Source organism: Centruroides vittatus, unplaced genomic scaffold, assembly GCF_030686945.1.
Source record: "Centruroides vittatus isolate TY-2023 unplaced genomic scaffold, ASM3068694v2 scaffold_861, whole genome shotgun sequence".
NCBI lineage: Eukaryota > Metazoa > Arthropoda > Arachnida > Scorpiones > Buthidae > Centruroides > Centruroides vittatus.
The window spans coordinates 6,103,562-6,122,838 of NW_027122718.1; the positions used below are offsets into that span (position 1 = coordinate 6,103,562).

At 33.3% G+C, this 19,277-nt stretch overlaps 2 protein-coding genes across 2 annotated transcripts in view; one reads left to right on the plus strand and one right to left on the minus strand.

Moving 5' to 3' along the window:
- LOC136990110 (lisH domain-containing protein ARMC9-like) overlaps positions 1-8,623 on the plus strand; it is a 44,092-nt gene extending 35,469 nt beyond the window's left edge. Inside the window, exons 16-25 of the mRNA XM_067288468.1 lie at positions 3,557-3,680; positions 3,748-3,884; positions 3,958-4,016; positions 4,088-4,160; positions 4,240-4,280; positions 4,357-4,452; positions 4,576-4,604; positions 4,683-4,822; positions 7,740-7,854; positions 7,931-8,623. Of these exons, the coding sequence (XP_067144569.1) occupies positions 3,557-3,680; positions 3,748-3,884; positions 3,958-4,016; positions 4,088-4,160; positions 4,240-4,280; positions 4,357-4,452; positions 4,576-4,604; positions 4,683-4,822; positions 7,740-7,854; positions 7,931-8,120 (1,004 nt within the window). The 3' untranslated portion in view covers positions 8,121-8,623. The remainder of the gene's footprint in view (positions 1-3,556; positions 3,681-3,747; positions 3,885-3,957; positions 4,017-4,087; positions 4,161-4,239; positions 4,281-4,356; positions 4,453-4,575; positions 4,605-4,682; positions 4,823-7,739; positions 7,855-7,930) is intronic.
- A 31-nt stretch (positions 8,624-8,654) lies between these two features.
- Positions 8,655-19,277, minus strand: part of spen (split ends) — a 186,650-nt gene continuing 176,027 nt past the window's right edge. The window contains exons 13-17 of the mRNA XM_067288458.1: positions 14,827-15,237; positions 13,084-14,748; positions 12,792-12,992; positions 12,553-12,711; positions 8,655-10,977 (exon numbers count right to left, since the gene is read on the minus strand). Of these exons, the coding sequence (XP_067144559.1) occupies positions 10,849-10,977; positions 12,553-12,711; positions 12,792-12,992; positions 13,084-14,748; positions 14,827-15,237 (2,565 nt within the window). The 3' untranslated portion in view covers positions 8,655-10,848. The remainder of the gene's footprint in view (positions 10,978-12,552; positions 12,712-12,791; positions 12,993-13,083; positions 14,749-14,826; positions 15,238-19,277) is intronic.

The window sequence follows — 19,277 nt, forward strand, 5'->3', positions numbered from 1 at the left end:
TTTCAATTTCTAATCTGATAAGGGATTACGACATACTCAAATATTTTATTCATATTAAAATGATAACAAAATTTTCTAGTCACATCTAAACCATACTATAATCTTAATAATTTTCAATTATTTTTAATTTTGAAAATGACTATTCTGCTGTAGTGACAGAAACTGGCCATAAGAAATGAATGATTAAGTAACTAAGTAATAGTCTGAAAGTATTGGAGCTTAAGTTACCACTTTATCAAAATTACATAAAAATTGTGTTTCATGCATAAATTCTATACCATTCACATCTTGTTAAGTAAACAATAAATCCACAAATCCAATGTTTCTTGTTAATTTGGTTGTTGTAATTTAATATTGCCTCAAGTGATGCGAAGAACTTCAACTACGTGGTTTGGAAATTTAATAGTAGCAACAGTGCTATAGAAACCCATGCAATGCAACCATCTAATGCCACCTAGACCAGATGTTGGTTACATACCTACCTTATCTTAGAGCGAACAGACTACCTTATCTTAGAGCGTACCATCCAACTCCATGTGGCTATGCATTGACAAGAAGAACAAGATCTGTTTTATTGCCCAGTCTAGTCATGATTTTCTCAAAATTGTAGCAGTTAAGTTGGATAAAGATTGAAAGTGCCAGAGGTCGTGATGACGATAGTGTTGCCAAGGTCTCTTAGAGGCTTATGGGAAATCTGCATTACCACGTAGAACAATAACAAGATAGGGAAAAGCCTTCGATGAGGCACGCAAAGACGAGAAAGATAAGCCTCGTCCATATCGTTCCCGCACAAGTGAAGAACAAGTGAATGCCCCAGGTCAGACTGTAAATGTACGGTATTACTCTACATTTTTGGAACACAATCTGTGGCCAACTTTGAGAGAAAAGCGGAAACACTTTCTGCAGAACCCACCCGTCATTTTGAATGGCAATGCTCAAGCGCATGTTGTATAATGTGCAGCCACATTGTTCAGTTGCTGGGGCTGGGAAGTTCTCTACCATCCACCGTATTCTATGAACTTAAGCCCCGTGACTGCAACCAGCTCACTGTGTCAGTTATTTAATAAATCCCCTTCAAACTGTACATGATTACAACTGCTGTTGACAACACCACCCAATAAGAAAGCATTTTTTGCACTGGTTGTAAGCATCAGCTGATGAAAAGTATTGAAAACGGTGATGTAGAAAGATGGCAGCCTGTAGGACTACTGCTTTTTGGGCTTGTTTCATCAAACTGAGCAATGTGATTCTTTATGGATTGTAGATTCTGTAGACTGTCAAAAATACTTAAAAAAAAAGGGGGGGCTTTGAGAGAAATTAGTGAAAATTTAGGGATTAACAGTAGTTATTTGTTTAGAAAGTTGCAATAAAATCCATCTTAAGAAACGAAGCAATAATAAATGGATTGGAATGCATCCATAACGGGAGTTTAGAACGAAGGGTCACTCTCTACTCAGATCCCACCCGAAGAAGGGCCTAGGGGACCGAAAACGTTTGTGGCTAACTATACTTTGCGAAGCTGTTTAAGGTTATTAGAGTAGACATATTAGAAAGTTGTTTTCTTTGTTCAGCTAGAAAGTGAATAGTGTAAAAGCTTTCTTGGGAATGCTGTGCTAATATTGTTTTCCAAAATCAATAAATTTTGAGCTACAGAATCAGTAGTTCTAATGGTTTATCTAATAATTTACTTGAAGCTTCCTGTCCTTCGAACGTTGCATTTCTAAATCGTATAATACATTGATAATTCAAACACTTATCATACAGGAATGGACATCATTTAGATGGACAAATCAAATCTTTGAGATAGTCATTCTGCAAGATACATTTCAGATCTTCAGTTGTAATGGTTTTTAATTAATTTAAAAATTTCTTGTGAACTTGTGGATCATTTTTGTAAATTTTCAATGTGATTTACTTTTATTTGTGAAGATTCAGTTTTAAAAATTTTATATTGTTTATTGATATTTTTTTTAACTTAAAAATTCTTAAATGGTTTCTAACGTTATCAATTTTATAATATTAATTATATTCCAGTTAAAATTGTAAATACATTTAGTTAATTTTCTTAAATTTTATATCTTTTAAATAATTTACTGTAAAAATTGTTCGTTCTAATTCATGTTTATATTTATAAAGTTATAGAACACAAATTTAAAGTTAGTTTGTTGTTGTTTATTTGTATTCATTACAAACAAATTACAAACAAATTACAAACTATAATGAATTCATTACAAATTGGAATGATCAAATGATATGGCCAGATTAACTATCAAGCTAAAACTTGGTTAATTAATGTAATAGATATTCTGAAATTTGAACTAAAGCTGGTATCTCGTGTTAAATTTAATAATTATCCCTATTAAATTAATTAATATGGAAGAAAGATCAAACAGAGATCCGGGTATCGTAATTGGCAATGCATCTGCATGGCTACAGATGCAAATTCTGCTCGGGGTCAAGTTTTTTTTTTCTTCTGAATAGTCAAAATTATTTAATTCAATTCTAAATTAAAATATAATTATTAAATTTAATACAAGATGGTGTCTTAATCGCCTTTATCTTTAGTATCTACGAAATTAATTAGCCAAGTTCTAACCGACAGTTAATCCAACATTATCATCCAATTATTACAATAATTTTGGCTTAAATGTCTATATCGTAGAATCTTAGAATGAATGAAAATGTTATTTGATTAAATAATAATTTTGGTGCCCCGAACTTAACAGTTTGGTCTCTTACATATCAATTTTCATATTTTATTTTCAAAAAAATTCATTTCTCTTTTTTGTGTAGCTTTATCCTATATGAAAGCTAATTATATACATTATTAGACTGTGTCCAGCTATGTTTTTTTTAATATTTATATTCTTCTGTGGCCAACATTTTGATTTCTCACAATGACTTATTAACAAAGAATACAGAATAGAATCCTGATTATTCAAGGTGACGTGAACCAAGGATAGTTTACATATGTAGGACATGATAGTTTTAGGTTAGACCTACTTACTGAACATAACTTGTAAATGTAATATTGTAAATGAATAATTTAAATTTTATATTTTTTAAATAACTATTACAATAGCAATAAAAGTTCCTTTAATCTTTTTTTAATCCTGAGATGCAGATATCATTGGATACATGGGTTTACATTAGTTTAGGCCTAAGTAGCCCATCTTATTTAAATTTTACATACACACGAGAAGGGCTTTACGAGTTTGGATAATGTGTACAAAGGAATAATAAATAAAAACTGAAAAATAGATGTAAAATAGTTTTAACTTAGAGATTTAGCATCGATAACATATTGATAAGGAGTTAAATCATACAAATAAATATGTTAGCTTTAAAAAATTAATTTATTATATTGATAAATATTTCTTTCGATTTAACAATAAATCAAGTTCTTAACAAAACTCGTAGTTTTTAAATTGAGTATCACGTACTGGTACAAGAAGAACATTGATTTGTTTTTAAAATAAATGAAATAATTTATCATTTGATCTTTAATTAATTAAAATTAAATGGTTCGTAAATATAAAATTTTTGATCGACGTAGGTCGAAATTATTTGGCCCGTCCAGAGGTGGTAAATTTTTTACTGGAGACTGTTTCGGAAAATCTACGGGCGGGCAACGTCTCTTACCGAATGTCGGCCGCCGCCCTCCTAAAACTGACAGAGAAGTGGGCTAATTTTTATTTTTTGTAACTTTATTGTTATTTTATAAATAATTCTGAACTTCCATTACAGTTGCAGAGTTAGAAAATTGCTAGAAAGAGCAGACTTGAGGAATATGATATGTTTCCTGTCAGAGGAAGAATTTGTTTCACCACACAATTCCAATCTTTTGATAAAACTCTTCTTAAATCTTTTTGGAATATCTTCCGGTTAATTTTTTAGTAATAAGTTTTATTAATAAATTTAAATATACAACTTCATTTTAACATATTCTTGTTTTAGTGAAAGTAAAATATAGAGAAGACTTGAAAAAATTGAAAATAATTTATCCAGAAGAAAAAGTACGTAAAAAGTATTTTATTTGATGATAAAAATAAATTTTATATTGAACGTAACTCTTTGATTTGTACAGAATATTTGTGATCTGGAATTTAAAGCTACAATATGCAACTTGAAGGATTTTTTAAATAATATTACGGAGGACGGTGAGTAGAATAATAATAATAATACGAATAATTACAATAAATTGTTTAATTAATACAAATCTTAAACCATATTTCTTAGAGACTTCGTCCAGGAGATGGGAAAATGATGAGATTTCCGAGGTATAACATTTGCGAAAAATTGAGATACCCGTGATTGATTAACTGTAAAGATACACATATTTTTTTTTAAATCTAGAATTCTGTTCTTGAAATCGAAGCGGATATCGACGACGACGATCCGGTGGCTGCAAGTGTCGACGGCGAAGAATTTTTGGAAAAATATTATAATATAGTAAGTATTAATTTTTAAATTAATGCCAAACAATTGGCATCGATTTAAAAAATTGGGTTAACGAATTTCTATATTTTGAATTATTTAAATCAACTTTTATCATTAGTTTATTTTATTGTTTAGGATTTCATGAAAGAGAGAGAGATGCTTACGTAAGAATTTTATAATTGTTTTCAAAGTATAAAATCAATAAGCAACCGATTAAATGTAAATCGATGTAAAAAATTTAGCGATAACTCCAAGAATACCGGTAAACATTTGAACGTCAGACTAAAACAAACCGGACGTAGCAAAAGTGTACCGCTTATAGAAGATCAAGGCGTGGAAAAGTCTCCATCCTGCCATTCGTTGTCGGGATCGACAACACCAAGTAAGAATTTAATATTATCAGTTATATTCTTTCACAATTGAAACTATACAATAAACAATAAAAGTTTCTAGAAATAAGTGAGGGAAACAACATACATTTAAAGTTATTAATCAGATTTGTGATGCTAAAACTTATTACATTCTGTGCATTGCTGCATTTAAATTTCAAAATTAGAAAGAGAGTAAGTAGTTACCGTCGTAAAAAACAAGACCGTTATCTGCCGCAGTTGCTACGAAATTGTGTCACGACAAATACCACAGTTCGGTCATCAATGGTTCTTAACAATTTTCAGTAATAGAAACAGAGAGCCAATTCGTAGCTGACCACAATAAATATTGAAATTACTATCTATTTAGGCCGATTGTAACTCTGGTTATGCATGCAATTTCCAGCAGGTGGCATTAAAAATTATTATTTTTCTATAGAAAAAGGATTTTTAAACATTCTTGAAAACAGAAGCAGATAGATAAAATTCCAATGCAAATACTGTTTTTAATGCTTTTCCTACGAGAAAATCCTTTCCCAAAAATTCTCGAAGATGGAAGCAGAATCAATCTCCAGCAGAGGGTGTTAAAAATGTAACTCTTTGGTTAAGCACGCAATCAACCTTAGATCACAAAATTAATTCTTTTTCATAAGTTTTTTATAAATGTATTCATTTTTGTGAAACATGAGGTAGAATACAGTTACTTCCAGTATTCCATAAATTTATTTCTCATAAAACTGTTAAATTCTTTCAAATCGCACATTAAAATTATCAAAAAAAAAAAAAAAAACTAGGCATCAATACTATTTACGCCACAATGAATAGATACTGTAAAGATTTTGTACTATTTGATAAATAGCAACAAATACAAAAATCAGTACATGGATTTTGTCAGTTTATTCCTAAATTTAAGAGATTTCATTCTATTAAAAACTGCATTCCTGATGACAAGATGATTTTTGGTGCCTGTAACCAAATTGATAATCTGACCTTACTTCATTGAAAAGGAATCTTTCTATTCTCTGCTGCTAGAATTTTCTTTTTCCTTAATTATTAAGTATAGTAGAGCGCCATTTATCCGAAAGCCGATCGACCGAAACGTCGGTTAACCGAAAGTTTTCCGGTCGGACCGTGTCGTGCCAAATCGAACGTTTTCGATACTAGATTAACTTCTAAAGTATAATTTTTTTTTTATATTTTTCAATATATTTATTTTGTTTGTACAAAATAAAGAAATAATTTTTAACAATACAATAGCCTCGATTATTATTGTAAAAATTTTCGTTAGGCTTAAAATTGACGAAAATTCAACGCGTAGTGACATGCAATGGAAAAAATTTCAACGTGGGATAGGTTAATATATTTTTTCGTACATAATCGGTTATCCGAACAACCCCAGTCCCCAATTGATTTGAATAAATGATGCTCTACTGTACTTACTATCCTGATTTAATATCATCCATATTTTTTAAAAAGTTAAAAGGAAATAAGTGAAGGAAAACGGAAGCAGAGATCGATTCTGTCATAGTAAATTCATTCGTATCGTAACGACGAGTCCGGAGCTAATGATCCGTATTACCTAATAAAAGAACAGTCCTCCTTTCGTCCTAAATCATTATATGGTAAATAAATGCATATGAAATTTATTTTTAATCAAACAACCAGATGACAATCACTTTTAGAATTAATCTGGCACAGCATTGTGGAATTATTTGTCGATCTATGCTAACCTGCCGGAAAACGACAAAAATTTCCAGTTAATTTTGAAAATAGGCTTACAATGTGTCATTTATGACATCACTAAGCCTTCATAGACTGTAATTCCCCCTATTCTGACAAATTAAATCATAGATAAATCTAACAATTTGAAATAAATTTGATTTTAATAAAGAGATGACATCCTGTCTACCTCTAGCCAAATTGCTTTGACTCCGATTATTAAGTAGCCTTAACATTGCCGAACGATCTGCTGGATATTATCGGGATATGTATTCTAAAACTTTCTGCCCCGTGGGCACCAAGAGGGCCTCTTGCCACGTCCGTAGTGGGTTTGGCAGGACGCCACCCGGTCGCTCCGCTGCGGAGGGACGGACCATCCGCGAAAAGTCGGATCAAATTTTGGCCGTCGAAAAAAATCACAAAGTTCTCCCGGGGCAGTAAACTATTGCATAACCAACTCGGCCGTCAAAGGGCTCCCAATTCTTTCACTCCGACAATGTTAAAATAAATAGTTGCGGAACGATTTCTTAGTGCCGTGTCGTCGTAAATGCTAACCTTCCTATAAAACTAGTTTTACATTGATCTATATGAAATTGAATTTGATCCTTGACTGATGCTCATATTTCATATTGCTTATTTTATAAATAAAGTACTCCCTTCTGGCTTAACTAAGAGAAAAATTGACTGGAGTATTATGACATCTTAAATCTATGCACTATTTTCAAAAACAAAAAATAATCAATAATGGATTGAATATCTGTTTGGGTATCTGTGAATAAAGAGTTATCAAAAATTTACGTAATGCATAAAACTCTTCGTGGCTTCTCGTCTCATCTGTTTAAAGAGTACTGTCCACTAATACTAGAAATGTGCCTTGCTTCTTTACATACTGTTTAAATATATCGACAAAATAATTTTTCTCCCGATTTCGGAAATTGTAGAATGTTTTCTACACTCATAAATAAAAATACAAAATCTTTAATAATTATTTTATCTATGTAAAAGTCTCTTACAGTGCCACTTAAAACTGAAAATCTATTATTATTGTTTCGCTTTTTTTTTTACTGGGGTGTTGTATGGAGGAAATCATTATTAGTTTTTAAATTATTCGTAAATATCTGATATTTTTGTCACGTCTCTCCATTTTTTCTATAATAATTTTTAGAAAGTTTTAAATTCACTAACATGAAAATAATGTTATTTTTCATTCAGAGTTAGATCCAGAAGCCACCGAAATGGTGAGGAAGATAATAGGAGAGCATTCGAAAACATTAGTAGAAGCCACTGCAACTTCGCATTCGTCACCCGTCCATATAAAAGGCCTGAAGTTAGTAAACAGACAATCATTAAAAAGAAATCTCTCTCGATAATAGGTATTAACGAATATAAATTTGTTTTTGTAGCTCGAAAGAGTACACTCTTGCCTTCAGTTCGCGTCCAAAGATACCCAGAACGCCCGAACCGGGAGAACAGCTAGTCGTAGTTACCACTCAAAATTTTAAGATAAGACGGGATAGTAGTAGACACACTCCCGTCTCACCAAAAGTAGCTTCTAGCAGTCCTCCAAATTCCACATTACAGCACTTAGAATAAAATTTATAGAATACAATAGAAAGCTCCATATTTGCAAGTTACATTCTGCAAACCACTGCAAATATAGAAAGGAGAAATGTATTGTTAGAAAACAGAAGAACACTTTATTAATCGTATTTCTAATCTCTCCCTCTTTCCTTATATACAGTTGCTTCTACTTTAGTTGTATGCGAATCTAGCATAACTGTTGAATTTCCTTGCAAACGATCTAGCACTTTTTATTTTGCCTTCGAGGTGCATCGCTTTCTTTAGCCATCGAGCTAAAATTCTTTTGTAAAATACAATACCGATAATCCGGTAATCGCGGTACATACCAATATAAAATGGCGGTTGCACGCGAGAAACGGAGAACACTAGGCCACGCCGGTAGAGATCGACGAGGTTAAACCGTTTAATTGTCTTAAATTCCAGTTCCTCTACGCGTTGTTGCAAATATGGGTTTTCTACTGTAAATTACCACAATGTATAAATGATTAGACGAATAAAAAAATCTTGGAATAAAATGGTCTTAATAAAACACAGACAACACCGTGATTACGTGATAACATTTTATTTGCTTACCAATAACTTAACTCACTGCTCTTGAGTGTGTCAGCAGAGGAAACATAAACGATCTTAATTCCAGACCAGCCCTATTTAGAATATGTACAATTACTGGGCTGTTAAACACACAAAATATAGACACTTGAAATTTTCACATCAAAAATAGAGCAGCTGAACTTGGTGAAAATCACAATGAAAGAAGTGAAAATATCTGTTGTTACTCTTTGCAACAATGGCTTTGAGCAAATATGGAGAAACAGTCAATGAAAAACATGTAAATTACAGAGAACCAGTGGATGATTTTTTTCAGCTGTGAGGTGTGCATATACAGACAGAAGAAAACCAAACATAAGGGTCGTCGATTAAAACAGCTTTGTTTTCCTGCAATCTTGTGCCTGCACGTAAGATACATATGGTTGCCCGGGTGCATGCAAAGAATGCCGGCAAAGAGCAGCATTTTAGTTTCATACAGAGAATTTCACTAATGAATGTACACTGAGTTACTTTGTCCTGGGCATCAGATTTATACTAACATTCTACAGAAGAACATTTTTTTTTGTTTTTTGTTTTCAGAAAATGTACAATCACTAGAACCATACATATATTTACAAAATATACACTCATTTGACTGATTTAAGTGAATTAAATCAATGTGAAAAATAAAAATAAAAATGAGGTGACGCGCACCATGTTTGTATGATGGTCTTTGTAATGACAAAAAATGAATGGGATTTTACAATGTATCTTGTATGACTAAGATTTTTTGTACAGCATAATGCCAAAAATAACAAAAAACTGAATAAAACCTACGAGTGCATTTAAAACAGGAACCGAGGAGAGAATACTGGGGTTTTCGTAATAGACACGGATATAAATACAGCTCATATTACGGGTCGGGGTTTTGCAACCCTTCGAACGCACATCCGTCCGATCTGCAATATAATTGCAAATTGCTTTTTCCGGTTAGGATTAATTCAATTCACATTTTGAAAATTTCTAAGATGAAGACTACTATCTCATGTTTAAAAGGTGACATCACATTTTTTGTTATTTTTTTCTTACAATTTCACCAATGGATGAGTTTTCACCAATGGTTGAAACATTTTAAGCTTGTATTTCACACAGACGACATAACAGCCATTTTTCCATTTTTCTAAATGCAATTATATCTAAATTGTGCTATGTTTTTATAGCATACTGAGGGCCGGGCCACAACTTCACTAATTTTTTTTGTAGATACACAAAGCTCTGGTCATACACAAAACACTGATGTGCTAATATATCTTACACCTACCGATGGTGCATCCTCCCGATTTCAGAAGGAATTGCCATATATTTTATACAATTGTTCTGATTTAATGAAACAAAATAACAACAAGACAATCAGGCAAAAACCAAAATATGTACAGTGACAAACTACATCCATTACCACATGCTGCTTCTATACTTTTTCTGTAATTATTAATTAAACACTTCTCGATCATACACATGCACACGCACTTGTCGAACACGACGTCTGAAATATCTGCAAAGTTATGGGCTACGGATCGGCACCGCGGATGTTAATGGTCGGCGATTTGTACGGGGCCGAACCTGCCAGTTCACAAGCCGCTTATTTTTTAGTGGTCTGAAATAACATCCCACCGTTACACATAGTTTGAATATACAGATGGGGAATAACATGCTGTCACAACTGTTATTTTTGTTCTATGGCAGTGAAGTGGCTGCACAACACAAAACACACATATACACAAGATACAATGACTATAGAATGTCGATAAGATGCTTCCAGCTTCGATGCATGTTGCAACAGTCTTGGAAGCAAAGTTATAATTAACATCTTCTGTTACACTCCTGATATTTGAAAGACACTACATTTTGTTTACTTCGTTACCTTCCATCGTTCCGTGCACTTTAAAAGTGTTCTTTCCTCGGGTCTACATTGTTTTTTTGTTTTTTTACGTTATAATTTTGCTGGGCAAAAATTGGAAATATTTTGTATTTTTAGTATTCGGACATTAGACGGAAAGATAACGTTACGTCAACTTACGAGACGGTCCGACCCTACTTTTGTGCGGTGAAGCCTGCGGGTCGGGCTCAATTACTGGCATACAGCTAACAGATTTAACCAACTTGGTTTTTCTTGTCTATAACTTTGCCACCAAGAATTTTCAGGAGAGGGATGTCATACGGTGGCAATTATTATTAATAAATGTGCAATATCACTCACACTGTGTAGTAAATCTGGAGCTATTCGGGCCATATTTTCGTTTGAGAATTCACACGATGGAAATATATGAATCACATAAGCAGGCTGTAAAATAAAAAAAATTAGTTAAAAACATTACCTTTCCAAACCGCGTCAAAACGAATAAAACGATCTCATTACTAAAATTTCCTGCAAATAACCCACGGGTTATCCGTGTTTTAAAGTAATTTCGACAGAGCGACGGTCGTGCCGCCACAAGTTATCTATTGATTTTAAATTGCAATTACAACTTCATGTAATAGTTTAGAGAAAGGAAAAGCGTTTTTATATGCTGTACATATTTATATTAATGCCAATCACAATGTTTTTAGGAAACTTAAAGTCGGGGAATATGTATGCGTGTCTTTAATGTTTTCCATTTTCTACAGTTCAATCCTTGTTATAATTGTATCATTAGACAAAGTTTAGATAGAAGTATCTCGAAAGCTGATATTATACATAAAGAGAGATCTGTTTAGAAGCTGTAAATTTTATGTAGACGACTAATACAAGTTGGGAAGTAAGTCACTTATACCATTGACTGTTATAAGAGACATTAAATATCCAAGAAAGTTTTGTAAAAATAATTTAAATATGTATACAAATGTTAAATTCGTTAATCCTGGCACCGTAATATCAATTATTTAAAGTACACTTTACTTGCTAATAAAATTTTTCTTGAAGACAAAGAATACTTCCTTTCTTGGCCAGCATCAGCTTATAGTTACAATTTAAATATTAATATTCCATTTGTAATAAAAGAAACTACAGAAAATAGTATTTGATCGTCAGTCTATAATTGAAATATTTTTTTGGACATTAATTTTAAAGATTTTATCGCTACTTTTATTTCGACATTACGGTATAGCATCGATTATCCGACTTAATTGGGGACCGGGGTTGGTCGGATAACCGAAAAGTATGAAAAACTACATTATTAGTATAGTGTATTAGACCCGGTTTAAATACACCTCCCTTTCGTGGTCGAGCCAGTGCTGCCAGCTAAAACATGCAAAAATTTAACAAAAATAATATTAAAGTAGCAAAGACGTAACCAAATATTGTAGCGCCGCATCACTAGCGGACATTTGAATTTGCCGACTAGAACGCGGTCGGATAATCGATGCTCTACTGTACTTGCTATTAACTAACATTTTAAAACTTAGTGGGAAGAATTTATCAACATGGATGAGTTAAATTGCTTAAATTACCTAAGAAATAAAGATATGCTTTGATGTTGACAAAAGTTGCTATTTAATACTTCAAGTTAGAAGACGGTAGTAAAATAAATTTCGGCATTCTAATGGATGACTTGATGATTACTATAAAAGGAAACTCGCTTTTGGTTGTACAGCTATATTTTTGATACTTAAGTAAGAAAGACAGAAAAAATGGAATTGCATTAACAGTTACATCTACACGAATTGGAAGTGGAAATAAAATGAAAGTCCCGAGACTTGTCGTTTAGAAGGTTTTGCTTTCAATAGCAACTTCCAAGATGAAGAGCATATAGCAGTGCAGATTATACAACATTTTTATTTTGGTTTTAGCAATTTTCTGTGGGTAATATGCAGGAAATTATAGCAGTTCTTTAACTCGGAATTATAGAAATTTCGGAACAAATAAGAGAAATAATTGTACCTGCTGAGAACCGGGAGCAGCTGCGTTGACAATCCCTGCAGCTTGTTTTAGTTGAAGATAATTAATAAAACCGTTTCGGAGATTGTTGGATTGTTGGAGTACGTCCATGTGATCTCTTCCGCAAGGAAGGGCCAACAAAATGCAGTGTTCGTCTAACATCTAAAAATAATTTAAAAAATTGAGTTTTGCAAAACAGATTCAAATTAATTTTTACGGTATCCGAAAAATAAAGAACTTGCCTGCATTTTCCGTGCCACGCCCTCTAACTGAGTTTGTTCGAGTCTCATTCTCTGGGCAATTCTGACCGGAGGAGTTCCACCTTCGGTCATGAGTGGAAGCGATGCTCTGGCAATTCTGGGATTTCCAGAAACAAAATGCATTTGTACAGCAGCTTGGTCATTTTTTAGAGCCAACAGTCCTTGCCACATAACAGGATATCGCTAAAAAACAAAAATTTTAATATTAAAATCCTTGTTAAAACACAAAGATTGTGTCTTTTAATATTTTTTACATAAAAGAAAATTTTGTTACCTGAAGTAAAAATGAATCTCCTTGAGGTGGAACCTGACTAGCGTGAGGTGGAGTTTGTGGTTGTGTTCTTGGCACACCAGAAGGTTGAGACATAGCATGTGCAGGTGGAGGAGCATGTATAGGTGCTTCTGAACCCATCTGAGGTATGAGATGAAGGCTATTTCTTCTATGAATTGATTCTGTATTTGGAGGTGGAAATGTATGAGATGGTACAACAGTAGGATGAGGAGTATGTGAAGAGAAATTGGGCGGAATGGGAAGTGGAGAATGTGCCGTATTCAGACCCAAAGGTCCAGGAGATGGAGATGGTCCTTGATGAGAATGCGTCCTTGAAGATTTTTTATGGCTTTCGTGGTTATTGTGTGTTTCTGTAGAATGAGACTGAGATATAGGTTGAGGTGGTGCTAAAGTTTTTAATGCAAGAGCTCCAGAAGTATGAGCTAAATGAGCAATGGGACGACCTTCCAGATAACCGGGAGCAGGAGAACCGACAGAAGGCATACTCATTGAAGACTGCCTGTTATGATGTCCTAAGGTATCCAAAGCATGATAAGGAACAGTTGTGGGTGGATTTTGATGAGCTGCTGGAGGTTTAGATTCTTTCTCTGCTATTGGAGATTTCACTGATTGAGAATGAGGATGGACTTCGGCCTTATGATCATCAGACTGTACAACAAGATGAAGGGGAGTAGTCCTAAGTTGACCTTGGGCATATAAATTAGCTACAACAGGAGAATCAGTTATTCTCTCGTGTGCAGAAATAGCTAGATGAGGATTCAGTTGCCGTATGGAAGGAGGATATGGCACTGGTGGTGGTCTTAATCCACCCACTGTTAAAGGACCTGTGGGTAAGTTGATCTGTTTTCCTTCTAATCCAGCTAATTCTTGGTCTTCATTTCTAAGAACTGGATGTCCTTTAATTTCTGTGGAAGATTTTCCATCTCTATCTATTTCTTGCTTTATTCTGATGCCCTTTGTCAAATGATGAGATTTCTCTTTCTCTTCGTGTATTCTATGTTCTTGAATTGTTTTAGATGATTCAATTAGAGGTTTTGCGTCAGATTTACTATCTGATACAGATGTATGCTGACGGGGTTCGGGAGGTTGTCTGAATCCACTAGACGATCCAGCATTAGGTGGAACATGAGGATATGGAAATCTTGGTGCAATACCCATGGCAGCTGCTCTAGCTTGCACTTCTTGTTGTACCCGCAATTCTGGATGCATAGCTGCGTAATGTGGATGTGCTGCAGCATACATCATCTGCTGATGAACAAAAGCATTGAGATCTGATGGATGTATTCCAAGAGGAGCATGGGAAGGAACAATAAGAGGAGGCTGGCGCAGATGCAAACCTGCAGCAACATGAGCAGGATGTATTTCTGGTGGTTGTAAAGGATGAGTTGCCGAAGTCACAGGCGGAGTTGGTGTATGAGGTGGAGTAGGATTTCCAAGTCTTGCTGCTATGTCAGCATGAAGAGTTGAAGTAGAGTTTGTTGACCGGACGAGGTGGGTCAAACGATCTCCAATTTGAGCATTACTTGATGCTGGATGTTGTGATGCGGCAAAATAATCTTTATGCTGCTGTAGGAGATGAGGATTTTGAAGTAATTCTGCAATAACTCCACCGCTATTGTTATTTGCAGATAAACTATGTGATGGATGCTAAAAAATTTAAAATTTTATTTAGTAATTCTTAAAATAATAGTGGAATTATTAAATAATGAATAAAAAAATACTAACCGAAGATGACGACGATTCGTACGAAGGTACAGCTAATCCCGGTTTATGAAGGAATGTCGGACTTTGTTTAGATGCAGAAGAATATGATGTTTTAGTTGTTGTATTTGATATTTGAGGTGACGAATGCTGTTCAGTTTTAATAGTAGTTGTCAATACAATAGCTGAAGTTGTTCTTGGTGGTGATGAAGCAGGAACTGATAAGTGTGCATGTCTAGATACTTCTGAATTTGAAGATCTTGAGGGTGGAGTCTTACACACATTCCAACCCGCAGAATTATCAGTTCGAGCATGGGTTTGCAGAGGACTTGATTGATGGAACAATGTTCTATTAGATGAACTAATGCTTTCATTTGTTGCAATAGAAGTGCCATCCGAATGAACAACTGATTGAGTTACAGAAGAATTTGTCGTCTATAATAAACAATTATTTAAAAACATTTAAATGATATATTAAGATATATTTTATTATACTGATAAAGCTTAAAAATGTAAAAACAACAGTCACCAATTTTGTATTTGGAAAATTTTATATACTTAATTTATAAGAAGTGATAATTAGTTAGAATTTATAATACGCAATTTAACCTATAAATCTTGAAATTATAATCTTTGATTTTTTTATTTTATTTGTAGATATTATTAGTCTTAACACTCCTGAATTAAATGTACAATAACTATACATTCAGAAACTGAATAAACTGGCATCATTTTTTTAAGTAATGGACTATTATTAAACTAAATAATTTAAAACTTTTTAAATGAGTATTCTCATTACTTATTTATTTGGCCAAGGTTGCTTACATTTCTAATGTATTTACGACTTGTAATTAGTTAATGTCCAAAAAAATAGGTGTAATCCTTAATTTGGCCTATCCACGTGATTTTCTCAACATGTTCATGTTAATACTCATAAAATTCCTAGACACTGGGTGCATAGATGTGACTCAGGCAAAGATTAAATTGTCCCAGGAAATTAGAGAAATAAATCCAAAGAAAGCTTACGAGTCAATCAATGTTAACAACATTAGGAATTGTGCATTTTGAATTTGTATCTACAGAACAAACAAAGTTTTGTAAATAATTATTAACATGTTTATGAAACAATATAAGACAAACAGTTGAAGCCACAAAACAACCAGTCTTAGTTGCTGTACCTTAACAATGTTTATCCTTATACTGCTTTTGCTATTCAACAGTTTCTGAACAAAAACAGGATGGCAGTTGTTTCAAAATCTCTTATTCTTCAGATTTATCTCTACCTGATTTTTTTTTTACTTTCTTAACTTTAAAGGATTGACATTTTCAATTGATAGAGGAAATTAAAGAATAAGCACAACAGACAGGAGATTGACACATAAAAAAAATTAAATATAAAAAAAAGATTGAAGCAGTGTATTAGACTTCAAAAATTGATGTTATCCCCTCCAAAATAAATGTTTTAATTCATTATTTGTAATTTTATTTGAGTAGTCAAGGAATTTTTTGATCACATCTTGTACTTCCTATTGCTTTTGAACTGTCTAAATTTTTAATAATAATACATATATACTAAACAGATGAAAACTAATATGCCAATCTAGAACTTTACATTTTATAAAAGAAATACTTTCTTTCATACTCTGGAACGGGCTTGGCCAACCCGCAGGCCGCATGTGGCCCGTCGTGTTAAATTGTGTGGCCTGCTAAGCGATATGTGTTTATTAAAACTTTTGTTTCCTGTTATGTGTATACCAAAACAATTAAATAAATGAAAATTTGCATGTGTCGTTGTTATAATGCGCAAGTGCGAGTACGTACTCTTGGTATAACAATAAAATCTTATTCATTTTGTATTTGTTTTACTTTTTTAAAAGCATGTTTGCCTAAATTGTGGCCCACCGTAATGTTGCGCGTGATTAAAGTGGCCCGTGAAACAATTTGGGTTGGCCAGGCCTGCTCTAGAATATACTAAAAAATCCAATACTTTTAATAATATAATCAGTGGGCAGGGTCTCGGGCCTCCTTACTTTTGAAAATAAATAAAGGAAGGAAAAATCAATTAAACTCAGGAAAAGGATTTGAATGTGACAAATGCTCAAATATATACAATATCTAAAAGTTTAGTCTTCATCCAACAGTTCAGCCGTTGCAATTACTAAATCCTATAGAACAGCCCCCACGGATGCCCTATTGTTTATTATAGGGCCACTTCCTATTCACCTGACTATCTTATACAGGTATATTAAGAACCTTTTCATAAAGATGATCACAGCAGACATCAATCAAGATCAACTCCATAAAATCATCTCCAACCTTAAGCTTCCTGCTCTTACTCTCCTGTCAATGAAATTGCTAAGAATGGTGTTGACCTTAACATGAATATGGAGAACAATCACCCAGCTAGTAATATCTCTAGCAACTTTTACCTCGACAAAACCTCTATCCCAAATGGCCTCAACTTCTTTACCGACGGTTCTAAAAAATCAGATGATGTAGGTGCCTCAGTATGCCTCGAGGACTTTTCAAAAAGGAACTTTTGGCAAACAGTATACAAACTGCAAAATAACTGCTCAATTAACCAGGCAGAATCACTCGCAATCTTTAACTCAAACGTACTACACCTTATAAGTATCCAGTAGGAAGTTTTTATTAGAATAAAAACGTTTTCGGCTGCGTTAATCAGCATAATCTTTAACTCTTTAAAGTATATTTATACTAATATCCAATGGCTACAACACAGGACAATCAACATTATCAGTGATAGCCGGATTACCCTCCATCAAATAAAAAATGAAAACACCAAACTCCCCGTAATTAAAAACAGCCTCAAGCTAATATATACACTCGAAGATTCAACCATAATAAACTTCTATTGGATAAGAGGGCACTCCGGCAACCTCGGGAATGATAAAGCGTCACTCCAAATGTCCTATCTGCAGCAAACTTAATATCATCATCATGGTCAGGTGGCAGGAAGAGTGGGATAAAAGCAACACTAGCCACATCGCTCATGAATTCCTCCCTAATGTTAACATTAGGATGCTTAACCAACACTTAGATACTATGCATGCTCTCTCACAGATTCTGATGGCACATGGTTTCTTAAAGAAAGGCAATGGTCTGTGTGATTGCAGTGTAGAGGGTGATGACCCCCACCATCTAATCTTTACTTGCACTAAACATACTACTCACCGCTCCCATCTGAGACAACTGGTGGAAAACGACAGGCACCACTGACCCTGCAATCTAAATACCTTCACAGACAACAGGAAAATCTACCATGCCTTTATGAACTTTGTTGACAACCTTAATCTTATGAACTGCCAGCAGACCAACACAAGCAAATTGTAACTCCATATCCTCTTTGCTGTGTTACCCTACTGCTACTCAGCCTAGTGTATTGTATCTTGTTTATCTACAGCATCATCAATCCCTTTCTTATCATGTTCAACCATAGTAACTTATATATCCAATGATATAAGGCTACCATTGTAAAATGTATAACCATAGCATATTGTATAACCATTGTAATTTGTCTATCTATCGTATTATGTATAACCACTGCATAACAAAGGGTATACAGGTTACCTGTATACCCTTTGTTACAAGTATAACCATTGGTCTATGGTTATCTGCTGTTTTATGTTTAACCACAGTTCTACGTAATTCCCTTGCAATAAGCATTACCCTATATATCAATGCATTATTTATCGACATCTATCTGCTTTTACTGTACCTTACCACATCTCTCTGGACTCCTGTTGCTATGGTGGTACCTGTAGATCGCCCCCCACCAGTTGGTTATTGTCACGTCTAATTAAATATTCTAGAACAGAACAGTCAGCCATAAAGTTCAAGAACAACGACACCTTATCAGAGACTTGGAGGTCTTATTTTGAAGTCCAATAACTTAAAATTAATACAAAAAGAGAAAATTGTATGTGTTCAAATTACTGTTCTGTTCTATAATATTTAACCTGATGGTGACTGCTTACAGTGGTAAAAAATGTTAGCTTTCATTAAAATTTTTCTGGATTTTTGATATGAGAGTGGTTTTTTATTGTTCATAGAATTATATTAAAAAACAATATATTGGTGAAAGTGAAACAATGATTAATCATATAAAATTTATTCCTGATAAATAATAATTTTATAATAAGGTTTATATGCAACAGAATTTATTAAAGTATAAATGAAAAATTAGCAAAACTTACTACTTTAAGATCAGGAATGTAATAAAAAATTCATATATTATATAGTAATATTAAATAAAATAAATTAACAGTTAAATATACTTAACTCTTAATTTACTTTATTTATTTTATTTAATAAAATAAACAAAATATCAACTTTTAAATTTCCTAAACTTTCTCATTTAAACATTACTGTTTCATTTTTACATATAACATAATAATACAGAAAATAAACTAACAACTCAATATTATATAATATTTTAATTTAAAAAATTTTGG